The 13,350-nt window shown below is 35.4% G+C and overlaps 1 protein-coding gene across 19 annotated transcripts in view; it reads left to right on the top strand.

Moving 5' to 3' along the window:
* The window catches only part of MYCBP2 (MYC binding protein 2), a 282,485-nt gene that overhangs the window by 234,055 nt on the left and 35,080 nt on the right, over positions 1-13,350 (top strand). For all 19 annotated transcript variants that reach the window (XM_055096857.3, XM_055096853.3, XM_063595814.1 and 16 more), the window contains 6 exons: positions 2,833-2,990; positions 4,073-4,272; positions 5,473-5,622; positions 9,926-10,086; positions 11,124-11,280; positions 11,466-11,690. In XM_055096857.3, the coding sequence (XP_054952832.2) occupies positions 2,833-2,990; positions 4,073-4,272; positions 5,473-5,622; positions 9,926-10,086; positions 11,124-11,280; positions 11,466-11,690 (1,051 nt within the window). The remainder of the gene's footprint in view (positions 1-2,832; positions 2,991-4,072; positions 4,273-5,472; positions 5,623-9,925; positions 10,087-11,123; positions 11,281-11,465; positions 11,691-13,350) is intronic.

The following is a 13,350-nucleotide window of genomic DNA, read 5'->3' as shown; positions in this document are numbered from 1 at the left end:
CTAGAAAAGAGTCCTGTAGAAGTTCTTTAATACATCTGTGAGCCAGTTTTGCTAACTGTTGGAGCAGTAAGAAAAAGCATACATGTATGACTAAGGTAAGGTCCTTGATGGGAGAGGCAGACTAGTTGGAGAGAAGAGATCAGCTAATGAAGGAATTAAAGATTACATTATATGACATTACTTAATGCTGTAGTAAATCAGAGTAGGGAAGGGTTACTTTGAGTTTTCATGGGAGCAGTGGCATTGAAAATAAATCTTAAACTTCTTGGATTATTGTTTACAGTGCCTCCTAACTTAGGTATAGTAGTATCAGAGTAAAGAGCTTCTCGGAAAGCTGAATGGAAACTTGTTACAATAATATAATACACAAGAAAATAGAGGCCAGGCGCTGTGGCTCACACCTGTAATCCCAGCACTTTGGGAGGCCAAGGCGGGTGGATCACCTGAGGTCAGGAGTTCGAGACCAGTGTGACCAACATGGTCACAAAAATACAAAAAATTAGCCGAGCATGGTGACACACACCTGTAATCCCAGCTACTCAGGAGGCTGAGGCAGGAGAATTACTTGAACCTGGGAGGCAGAGGTTGCAGTGAGCTGAGATTGCACCACTAAACTCCAGCTTGAGGAAAAAAAAAAAAATAGAGTACCGCTGAAACTTTTTTAGAGGACGAATGATGTGATAAAAATGCAAAGGTAGTCTCACAGTGACAATTGAGAAGCTGACATATGGATTAAAGAGATATATTTTGTAGGAAAAATAAGTGTGACTTGTTGACTAACTGGATAATGAAAAAGATAAGTTTAAGATGGCATGAAGATTTCAGTCATGAATAACTGTGAACATGGTATCATTGGAAAGGAAGACATTTGCTGAATGAAAAGAGAATGTGCTTATTAAAAGAGCATGCCACTGTGTTACTACTATACAGCTATAATTATAAACTAATATAATAAATACTTTAATGAGCGCAATGGGACATATATATCCAAATGAGGTTTGTTTTTTTTTTTTTCATTAAAAATACATGCAACTTCTCCCCTCCCCAACTGTGTGGATTACTCGTCAGAATTTCTTTGAAGCTGCTCTTGACATTTTCTCCAGAGTGCAGTGCAACCTTTTATATCTTTAAAAGTGATAAAGTATTTCTAAAGGAGATACACTTTTTAAAAGAGTTAGAAACTGTTTTGAGGCTAGTCTGACAAGTGTGATTCTCATTGGGTTATTATTACCCCTTAGGATCAAAATCCAGGAGGCTGAGGCAAGAGGATGGCTTCAGGCTAGGATTTTGAGGTTACAGTGAGCTACGATTGTGTCACTGCACTTCAGCCTAGGTGACAGAGCAAGACCCCGTCTGTTTAAAAAAAAAAAAGTTGATGAATAAATGAATTCATTAAATCAGTGGTTCTCAATTGAGGGTGATATTTGCCTCTCTGTTGACATCTGGCAATATTTGGAAATAACTTTGTCACAACTGGGCTAGTTGAGTTGGCATCCTAGTGAGTTGAGGCCAGGGATGTTGCTAACCATCCTACAGAAGGCAAGACAGCCTAACAAGGAATTACCTGGCTCAGGGTAGCCATTCAATTAAAGATGTCATCTTTACTTTCTTCTTTGGATTTTCTTGTGTTGCTTGAATTCTTTCACAAGCAATTTTTTTTTTTTTTTTGGTAAAAAGTCACTTTTTAAATTTGTGTAATTTTTTTTAAGTTAGTAGAAAACTTCCTCTGAAAACAGAACAAATGTCTGTGCTTTATAGTAACACCATATATAAAGTGAATTAAGTTAATGTTTCCCTGTATTCTAGTCATTCTGGAACCAAACAACCTATACTAACACCCAGGGACATTTACTGCCATCAGTTATGTACAGTATTTATAGTCTATTCAAACAAGAATGTACATAAGCTTAGAGAAGTGGTGAGTAAAGAAAACACCCAGGCAGTTAGCCATCTATTAGAAAATAGATAATTTTACCAAGGGACACAGGATTTCAAACCTGGCTTGAATGATGGAAAAAACTGCAGAACCAAAGGTGAGCAAAAATATTCCAATTTGAATTCAGGTGACAGAAAAAGGAGCTCACGAAAAGAATAGTTTCTAAATTTGTTTTAGAGAAATAAGAAAGAGAAGGGATTTCTCTTTTTTTATAAAATGTGTCAATAAAGGAAATTGTATAGCTCTTTTAATAACTTTGTAAGTATTTTTAAATGTTGCTTTAATAAATAGAAAAGCTGTTAGTTTACTTAAGCCTGAATAAAACCATTAAGTTCTTTTATAGAGTGTAAATACAACACTGGTGCCAAAAATCAGTTTGTTACCTCTCATGACACCTTGATGCAGCCATCCTCCAAGGGCTTTGGGCAACATTTCCCAAGAGTGAGAAACCTCACAGAACACTGAAGACACCAAAAGAAAACTTTCGAACCAAATTTTGCTTTCTGTTTTATTAGGTTTTCATGTGTACATATCCATTTTCTTTCTATTTGGTGCACTTACGATTATATCTGGCTGTTTTTCCTGAATATTATGACACATGAATTCCACCCCAGTGCTTTTGATTCTAAAAGGAGCTTGGAAACCTTTCTTCTTTTTCATTTAAAATGCAAAGTAGATTTAAGAAAACCATAAGTTTTAAGGTACAGTGCTGAAATCAGTCAAAATGTTACGCATTTGACAGGATCAAATTATGACTTAAAGAGAGATTATCAATTTGGCTTTGATTTTGTTTCTCCACATGAAATATTGAGTCTCATATTTTGCATCATTATAAGTATAGTTACATTTCATTCAGCTCTTCTGAGTTTGTATCTGTTGCATTGTTCCATCTACAGTTTAGAAACCAGTCCCATAACTGATACTGATCTTGCAAAGAGAACTGTCTTCCAAAGATCATACTCAGTTGTTGCTTCCGAATATGATAAACAACACTCCATTTTACCTGCACGAGTTAAAGCTATTCCTAGAAGAAGAGTTAACAGTGGAGACACTGGTAAGTATAAGGATAAAAAAGAATATTGAGTGATCTGACTACTATAAATAAAAAAGAAAATGGTTTTATTTGCATATAGTTTTTAAAATTTAATTTTTGAAGGAAAAGGCATGGGATAATTTCTAATGTGTAATTGACATTCCTTCTATGTGACATAGCTATAAATGTGCATCTCTAAATTTTGCATCTTAGTTGAAGGGAAATCTGGAGATCATTCAGTGATTGTTCGAGAATAAATTGACCTTTACAATCTTACTTGTTAGGTATGTAAGCCAAATGTTACAACCATTATCCCTTCCACTAAACTTTTGTGGACCAGGAGTTCCAATGACGTACACATTCACGGTTATCTCTCCACCCCAACTGAAGCTTGATAACTCTTGGAGCTGCCATCATTCTAAGTAGATAATAAAACTTTGGGGATATAAATAGCCCTTAATCAGTTTAAAAAAAAAAAAAAAAGAGTTACATGATCTGGACCAGTTGGTATCAACAGCCCCAAATTGGAGCTGGGGATTCTACCTCAAGAATAATTTAAAAAAACCAAGAAGAACAGGGTAATATAGTGATAAATTATCAGAGAGATCACTTGCTAAAATGAAGATTTGGCCTAAAAATTATAGTCAGATGATTAAGTTATCTTATTGAAGACTTTTTAAGAAAAACATTATTGAAAATTGCCCAGCAATTTATAGGTTCATTCAACAAATATTTTTGACCTCCTGTTAAGAAATGTTTCTTATAAAGCCATCTTTTAGAAAATGATGCAGATGAGATGTAGATTTCATTTAGAGAGAATATAAATCACTTAGCTTTTAGAGTGTTTTAGAAAATGTGAACTTTAGATTCAGCTCTGATTCAAAACCCACCTCTACAACTTAATAGCTATATGACTTTCAGAGAGTAATATATTTAATCTTTCTGAACCTTGGTTTCTTCCTCAGTAAAAGTTGAAATTGTTATGATTTGTGTCATGTGCAAAAAACCAATGACAAAGGCTTTGAGTGAATATATTAGATATTATTATCTTAAATATATATGCACTGCCTATGAAAATTAATAATTTTCTTTTTCTTTAACAGAAGTTGGTTCTTCCCTTTTGAGACATCCGTCTCCTGAGCTTTCTCGGCTAATCTCAGCCCACAGCTCTCTTTCTAAAGGAGAACGAAATTTCCAGTGGCCAGTTTTAGCTTTTGTTATACAACATCATGATCTAGAAGGTCTTGAAATAGCAATGAAACAGGCCCTAAGGAAATCTGCTTGTCGAGTTTTTGCTATGGAGGTATGAAGACATTAATGAAATTACTGATTCATTGATCATACAAATCATGTGATGATTCTATTTAACGATGCCACTTTTTTACCAACAGAAATTGTGTGAAATTAAAAGGCATTAGCCAATTAAAAGTATTAAGTGTTCCTATAAAAATCAGACTCTAAAGTTTATGAATATAAATGAATTTAGAATTTCATATTTAAGCACTCTAAAGAAATTTATTTCTGTATTGCTTTACTATTTGAATCTTGAGATTATCTTTTTTTTAAAAGCTTTTTATACTCAGAATGTCATTTTATTAGAATGAAATGACAGAGTAATCATGGAAAGAAGATAAGGAGTAGGGCTTTTGAGTTGTAAGTTGACCAGTAATAACTTCTCTGGGCCTTTGGTCTCTGGAAATAATAGGATTACTGTATATTACAGGCCTATATATAGTAAATCTGTGTTTTTATTGAATGTAATAAATAACCTACCACTTCATGGATGGGAATTATATGAATATATTTAAGTAAATGGTTGCTTGCCTAGAGCTTGAGATACACTTTGTGTTCATCCAGATGCAAGTTGGAAAAAATGTGCTTGAATAAATTAATATTAAAAAGAATTTTCAAAGTAAAATGTGATTTGAAAAAATATTTTGGTATTGTATCTTATAAATTATTTTTCCTGTTTTTTTTAAATTAAAACCCCAAATTATTAACTGTTTCAAGTTCCGTGTGCTTTCAGTGAAATAAAGGTCAGATTTTCAAGGAGCCAAGCATAGTAGCCCATGCTTGTAATCCTAGCACTTTGGGAGGCGGAAGAGGGAGGATCACTTGAGCGCAAGAGTTTGAGACCAGCGTGGGCAACATCGTGAGATCTCATTTCTACAAAAAAAATGTTTTAAAATCAGCTGGATGTGGTGGTACACACCTGTAGTCCCGGCTACTTGGGAGGCTGAGGTGGGAGGATCATTTGTGCCTGGGTGCTTGAGGCTGCAGTGAGCCATGATCACATCACTGTACTCCAACCTGGGTGACAGAGCGAGACACTGTCTCTTAAAAAGAAAACCAAATAGTAAAACTATAAGGTATTTTTTTTTAATTAAAAAAGATTTTCTAGTATCTTTCTTTGAAGCCTTAATCCATGGAGGTACTTTATTTCTGAGTACTTTTTAAACTCACGTATTTTATTCTTGAACTCATTTAACCGTCATTTCTTCAGGCTTTCAACTGGCTTCTGTGTAATGTCATCCAAACCACTTCTCTCCATGATATTCTGTGGCATTTTGTGGCATCACTGACTCCTGCACCAGTGGAACCAGAGGAAGAAGAGGATGAAGAAAATAAAACAAACAAAGAAAATTCAGAACAAGTAAATGAAATTTTTATTTGTTTTGATTGTGCATATTTCTATGGAAACTGGTAGTATACCTTCAAATAGTCCAATAATTTGCATGAAATCATTCGCAGATCTAACTTGAAAGCAAAAAGAATATTTTAGTGCTATGGGCAAAGTATTAATAATGAGACCTGGATTTTATAGAAGGCAGCCTGTATAATGGAGAGAGCATTGAACTAGGGCACTAGGAGCCTGAGTTCAGCCTCATTTCTACCCTATTGTAGTTGTATGACTTGTAGGCCTTGGTTTCCATGTCTGTAAAATGAAAGTAATCTAGATGACATTTATCTTATTCCCAGTCACTCTGAAATTATGTGAATGGCATTTTAGGATAATTTCCAAGGATATCAAGCAACATTATCATAGTCAAATTCTTAAAACTCACAAAGAAACAAGACACCATGAGCAAGAACTAACAAAAACAATAGGCAGTAGAAATAGACCCTCAACAGTGGTTGTAATTATCTATGTAAACGTAGAATAATGTGCTAATATGCTTAAAGAAATAAAAGAGAAACTTTAAAATATGAGAAGAAATTGTAAGAAGAAATATAAAGTGATGAATTTGATAAAGAACTAAAGAAAACGTAAATACTAATCTAAGTATAATTGATATTTTTAGTTTTGAGATTTTATAGCACGTCAGTGAAAACATTGGCTAAATATAAGAGAATGACGGATTCGATAAGGAACTAAAGAAAATACGTAAAAATTAATCTAAGTATAATTGATATTTAAAAAACAATCAGTTGGACATTTTATAGCATGTCAGCGAACAAATTGGTTAAATATAAGAGACCTGTAGAAATTATCTAGACTTCAACACAGAAAAAGTAAATAAAAAATACAAGTTGCTAAGAGCAATGAAGGGCAAAATGATGTGTAACTTACCTACTTGGAGTTTCAGAAGGAGAAGACAGAATGGAAGAGAGACAGTATTTAAGAGTTAATACTTGAGAATTTCCCAGAATTGATTACAGATAACAACCCATTGAGTCAAGAAGCCAAATAAACCCCAAGCAGAATAAATACAAATCATGGTGGACAAATTATAGTGAATCACCTGAACACCAAAAACAAAGAAAGAGATCTTTTAAGCAGCCACAGAAAAAAATATTAGCTTTCAAAAGAGGGACAGTGAGAATAATTGCTTAATTTTTGGTAGCAACATTACAAGTTAAAATACTGAGTTTGTTTAAAAGGCTGTCAGTTGGTTTTTTTCAACGTGCTGAAAGAAAATACTTGTTAACCCAGTTGAAGGGTCTTTGAAGAACAAGACCAAAGACATTTCCAGAATAAAAACTGAGAGAAATGGCCATGGAGTGTCAATGAAGAGAAAAGAAAGTGTAAATATGAGGGCATATCTTAAAAAACATTGACTATGTAAAAAGTATAATGATATGTCATGGTGATGTACAAAATGATAAAAGATCAATCCTGGATATGTATCTACCTAATACTGTAACCTTAAAAAAAGTAACAATTGACAGACTGCAAGGAAAAATAGGACAGTCTACAGTTACAATGTGAGATTGTCATATACCTGTAACAGCTATCTGCTCCTGCATAACTACCCCAAAACTCACTGGACTAAAACAGTTGTTTATTTGCTCACAGTCTGTGGGTTGGCAATTGCAGCAAGGCTCCACTGAGAGGAATGACTCTTTCCTGTTTTGGTTACATAGTGTGCTTCAAGTGGTACCCCCTGAGCTCTTTTATCCTCCAGAATGCTGGCCTAGGTTTGTTCAGATGCCAGAAGCTTTCAAGAAAGAGAGCACAGAAGCTGCAAAGCCAAAATGGCGAAGACTAAACTCATATGCCATGCTTCTGCCACCTTCCATTAGCTAGTATAATTCACAAGGCCAGTCAAATTCAAAGACCGAGAAATAAACTCCACCTGTTGATGGGAAGAGCGACAGAGAATTTGTGGCTGTTTTGTGTACAGTACCATAACACTCTTTTTAGTACTGGATAGGTCAGGCAGAGAAAAAGAATCAGAAAGTACACAGATTTGAATGATTGACAGTCTTGATAGAATATACAAAACATTGCATGTAGTTGTTTACATTCTTTTCAGATACACACAAATGTCTATGGAAATTGACTGTTTACTGGACACATAAAGCAAGTTTCAACAAACTTGAAATAATTGGTTTTCTTCCTACCATGTCCTCAGTCTTTATTGCTAGTATATAAGAATTAGATAACAAAACAATAACAAGAAAAATATTTATAGGGAAATTAAGTAACACTTCCAAATGAGTTGCATCAAAGAAGAATTATAACAGAAAATATTTTAAATGGAATGGCAATAATAGTACATCTCAAAACTTGTTGTTTGGCAGAGTTCTAGTTATAGTTACGATGAAACAGCCAGTGTCAGCATTAGTTCTTATAGTAAATAACAAAAAGCTGGGCAAAATATTTAAAACAATTGTTCATAGGCTCTGAGCAGTGACCAGTACAGGGCTGTAATCCTTGAGAGAAGAAAAGGGCATGAGGTAAGCCCCACAATTGGGAAAAGAGCCCAAGCAGAGTACGTCAGTTGTGTTGGCAGAGATCAAAGTTTAGGACTGTAACTTTGGGATGTGGGAGGCAGGGCACCAGTGGTACAGAGCTGCAGAAAGGGAGTCTAAAATTTTTGCATAAAAATATCCCTAGGGTCCTGGCCACTCTTAGACTGGGCATGCAATTTCTCTGGAGGACCTAGCAGTGGAAATGAATTGTAAGCTGAAAACTGAACAGATTCTTAGCTTCAGAGCTGGGTTCTGAAGTTTTAGTCCAACCAGAGGTGGGGTGAGCGTGATGAATACTCCTGGCATGCCCTTGAAACCCCAGAAAGACCATACTCAAGGAATACAGACCATGCCTTAGGAGTAAGGGCAGTGCCTAAAATCAAGGGCAAAACTGAAATAACCCCAGTCTAACAAAGTCGAATGCCAAGCCTTGATGGAATCTAGATGGCCTGCTATCTCCCTGTAAGAACAAAACTACATTCTTTAGAAGACAATATAAACCAGAACTTCTATATCAGTAGAAGATAATATAAACCAGAACTTCTATATCAGTAATCAATATATGCACAAAGAAGGAGGCAAAAAGCAACCATCTTTTACTTAGCTCAGTGACATAGTTTAAAAAGTTTGATGGGCTTACATTGGTAGCAAGATGGAAGAACAAACATTCTTTGCTGTGGAGTAGCAGCTTCTTAGAGAATGGTTTGGTAAGATCTATCAAAAATCACATTAAAAATCATTCAGTAATTCCACTTTTATGGAGTTCTCCTTATCATATATGCATGTGTGAAAAGACAGATATACAAGTTGATTCATTGCAGAATGTTATATAAAAACAAAAGATTGGAAACAACCTAAATGGCTGTTCTGAAGTGGACTGATGAAATAAACTATGGTATTTTTATTCATCAGAATACTATGCAATGGGATAATATATGTTACATACATATCTAATAAGTAATAATCTCAAAGATAAATTATTGTTAAAAGAATACAGATCAGTTTGTTTCCAGTGCTGCCATTTGTGTAAATGAACAATATTTATAGACAGTCCAAGAAACTGGTAATAGAAATTGCCAGTGGGAGGGCATCTAGGTGGCTGGGCTATAGAGACAGGGAGACTTTTTATGGTATTTTTTTATACCTCTCGAATATTTTAATATGATGTATGTTATCTACTCAAAATAATAAAAAGTTATTCCATAGTTAATATTATTAATGGAGCCATCTGAGGGTTGTAATGAGAAATGAAATTCAACCCCTACTTCTCTTTCCTAGCTGTGGTCCATTTGCGTAGAAAGGAGCTTTTTTTTCTAATTCACATAAAAATGCTGTATGAGTTAGTGACCACCCCAACTTCTAAACATATGTTATTTTTTATACATAAACATACACACAAAACATACCTACATATATGTATGTGTATATATCCATACACATACATGTATATGCACACACACTACACATACACATGCATACACATGTGGATTCACCCTACAGGTATCTTTGTGAGTACACTAGAATTGATACATTTATTCATTTGCATGCTGATTTTGCTTGTGACTAAACTTACAGCTTTTTTCCCTAAAATAATACAAGCATAATTAGTTAAAATTACTGTATCTTTCTGGGTACAGTTTGGTTTTGTTGTTTGTATTTCTGTTACATGACCATTTTTTAAGTATACATACAATCGTCTTTTGTGAAGACGATTCCTTCCAGCACACAAACTGATAAACTTGTTTCAATTTCTGCCTTAGGAGAAAGATACAAGAGTATGTGAACATCCACTCTCAGACATAGTGATTGCCGGGGAAGCTGCTCATCCTTTACCACACACCTTTCACCGCTTGCTGCAGACCATCTCAGACCTTATGATGTCTCTCCCCAGCGGCAGTTCATTACAGCAAATGGCCCTGAGGTAATTTTGTATCCACATATCCTAGGTACATTGGACAAGAGAGTTTATGGAATATTCAAAGTATGAAATGCTCCAAAAAAAGCTCTTTAAATAGTAAGATAGAATCCCTACGTTATATAGATGGTGCCTCCCTCCTTACAGTCATAATTTTTAGAATGGTTCTTCCTCTTAGTTAACATTTGTTTGCCCTCCTGTAAAATGTGGCTAATGTACTTCTTAGTGCCCTAAATTATCACTGTAGCAATCTCCCTCACTTTCCCCAGTCTCCTACCTCAAATCACTTAAATGTCCCCAAAAGAGAGAGGGAAAATGAAATCTCAAAAACAAAAACCAAAATAGAGTTTTGACTTGAAAAGAATCTTGAGGAAAACAGCGCCTGGTTGTATGCACCCAGTCCTAAAAGCACCTTAAGGAGCATCACAGATGCTCAACAGATTCCAATTTCAATTTGAAATGTGTTGAGAATTTAGCATTGCTTTTACACTGTGAACCTTGTTACTAGATTCACATACTGGACTCACACTTATAAATAAATTCTCCTAATTAATGTATACAAGAAATAAATTGATGGAATGCTTGGGCTTCCCATGTTACTAATGATAAGACCAGTGGAAGAGAGATTCCTCTTTGTCCTCCTCACAAGATTTTTGAACTACAAGATAAACTATACCCTGATGAATTAGTATGGCATTGTAAGATTAATAAATTTGAGGGGTTGTTGCAGTTGGTGTACCACTTGTTTACACAACAGATTCATTACCCTTTTTGCTTCTGTAGCCTTGATCTTCATCTGTCTAATTCTTTTATATTTAAAATGGGTCAACTTTCCTTAGAATTTACCTTGTTCCAAAGAAGTTACCTTTATTTCTCAAAAACAAAAACAATAGGAATGATTTTCTTCCCTGAATTTTTAAAATGTCTGTTACTAGAACATTAAGATTTCTTGAGATATTAGCTACAGAGTACTCATCTAAGAGTTCCTTAGATGTTCCTGGAAAATAATTATTTCGTATATTGCTTATATATCGCCTTTTTAGGTGCTGGAGTCTCAAATTCAAGCAATCTGATCACCAGTTCCTTCATCAGAGCAACGTCTTTCATCACATTAACAATATTTTGTCAAAATCAGATGATGGCGATAGTGAAGAGAGTTTTAGCATCAGTATACAGTCTGGCTTTGAAGCTATGAGTCAGGTCAGTCATTTCAGTTATTATCCTGGTTGTCCTGTTAGTTAATAATACATCAAAGGAGAAACTGTAAGTTATTCATAATCAATTTGATCCTGTCTTCCATTATGTTTTATCTTATACCTGTTTGTTTTATCATCACGAAAGATTTGCTTTTAAGTATCATAAGTACTTATATTTGTTTCTGATAGGAATTATGCATAGTAATGTGCTTAAAGGACTTAACCAGCATTGTTGACATAAAAACTTCAAGCCGACCTGCCATGATTGGCAGTTTGACAGACGGCTCCACAGAAACCTTTTGGGAATCAGGAGATGAAGATAAAAACAAAACTAAGAACATCACCATCAACTGTGTAAAAGGAATCAATGCCCGCTATGTGTCTGTTCACGTGGACAATTCCCGAGATCTTGGGGTAAGAAAGCAAACTTGATTTGCGGCTCTTTAGCTCTTTTCAGATCTTAGTATTCATGCACTCTCATTTCTGAATTTAGCAACAAGCTTTATCACCTGGAATTTCACCAACCAAACATCATTGCTATAATCACCAAATAAATCTTAAGTCTAAAAACAAATTAATATGATTGGGAGCACTGTGGAATTCCATTTCTGAAAAGAGGTCTGATTACAAATATACCATGGCTACAGCTAAGCAAAATGAAAGTCTGCTCTACAATTTTCTGCTGCCATTCCCTTGGTTAAGATTTTCCCGTGACCTGGAAGTCCTCCCCTTAAACTCTGCTGATCAGTTCTCCCAGGGTCTCTCAAACTCAGCAGAGAAATTCTAAGTAACTCCTCTAAAAAATTACTCTTTCCCTCTGCTGATTCTTTTTGTATTACTCTGGTGGCACTTAATAATAATCTTTGACCTATAGTGTAATTAGATTTTTTTTTTTTTTTTTCTGAGATGGAGTCTCCCTCTGTCACCCAGGCTGGAGTGCAGTGGCACAATCTTGGCTCACTGCAACCTTCGCCTCCAGGTTCAAGCGATTCTCCTGCTTCAACCTCCTGAGTAGCTGGGATTACAAGCACACGCCACCATGCTTGGCTAATTTTTGTATTTTTAGTAGAGACAGGGTTTCACCATGTTGTCCAGGCCGGTCTCAAACCCCTGGCCTCAAGTGATCTGCCCACCTCAGCCTCCCAAAGTGCTAGGATTACAGACATGAGCCACTGCACCCAGCCTATCTTCAAGTGTCTACTTTGCCACAGTCCTCATGAAATAAAAAATAAGTTTCAGACTGTCCCAAATAATCATAATTTATATTCTCTTCAGCCTAGTTCATCCATGTGTTTCAACTGAATTAAATATTCTTTTATAAAAGGCACTAAACAAGAAAAAAGAGTCCTATTTGCTTGAGTATTAACCAAGAAAGAAATAGCACTCACTGCCAGACTGCCTTTCTTCTACCTCATTTAGAATTTTTTTCCTCAGAATGGATGTGGCTTGCTAGCAGATACAGTATTAATGGCTCTCCTTGAACCATTGCCTGGCTTCTCCTGTGCCATTTGCATATTTCCTTTCTCAGGAAGAGCCACAGTGGTAGGATTGGGTCTCAGATAACCTGGATGCAGGCCAGTCTGCAATCAGAGCAACCTCCAACTTCTGTACATCAGTGCAGGTTCTATTCCTCCCTGGTATTGAGTAAGTAAAAGAGGCTTAGCTAATATAATATGAGCTATTTCCTCCTCAGACCTAAGAATTTCCACTGGTGTAACTACTTTATCTTACTGGAAAGTCAAGTGTAACAAAGCAAAACATTTTTGTAGCTAGAACTCACTGTTCAGTGCAAAGCTATCTTTGGCTCATGGTACATTTTAAGCAAGGACATACTCTCCCTCAGAACAATGATTGCAATCAATTTAACACTTCTGTCTTTTCTAAGAGGAAATAATCATAACAGTATTCATTTTCAAAATTCCCAACATGTAAGCTGACATCTACTTTCCTTTTAACAGGCTTCCTCTATGTTATAGGTTGAGCATTCCAAATCTGAAAATCCAAAATGCTACAGAATCTGAAACTTTTTGAACACAGATATGACACTTAAAGGAAATGCATATTGGAGCATTTC

This window comes from Pan paniscus, chromosome 14 (assembly GCF_029289425.2).
Source record: "Pan paniscus chromosome 14, NHGRI_mPanPan1-v2.0_pri, whole genome shotgun sequence".
NCBI classification, from domain to species: Eukaryota; Metazoa; Chordata; class Mammalia; order Primates; family Hominidae; genus Pan; species Pan paniscus.
Note: the sequence above shows the minus strand (reverse complement) of the source record. Positions and strands in the feature narration are given on the sequence as shown.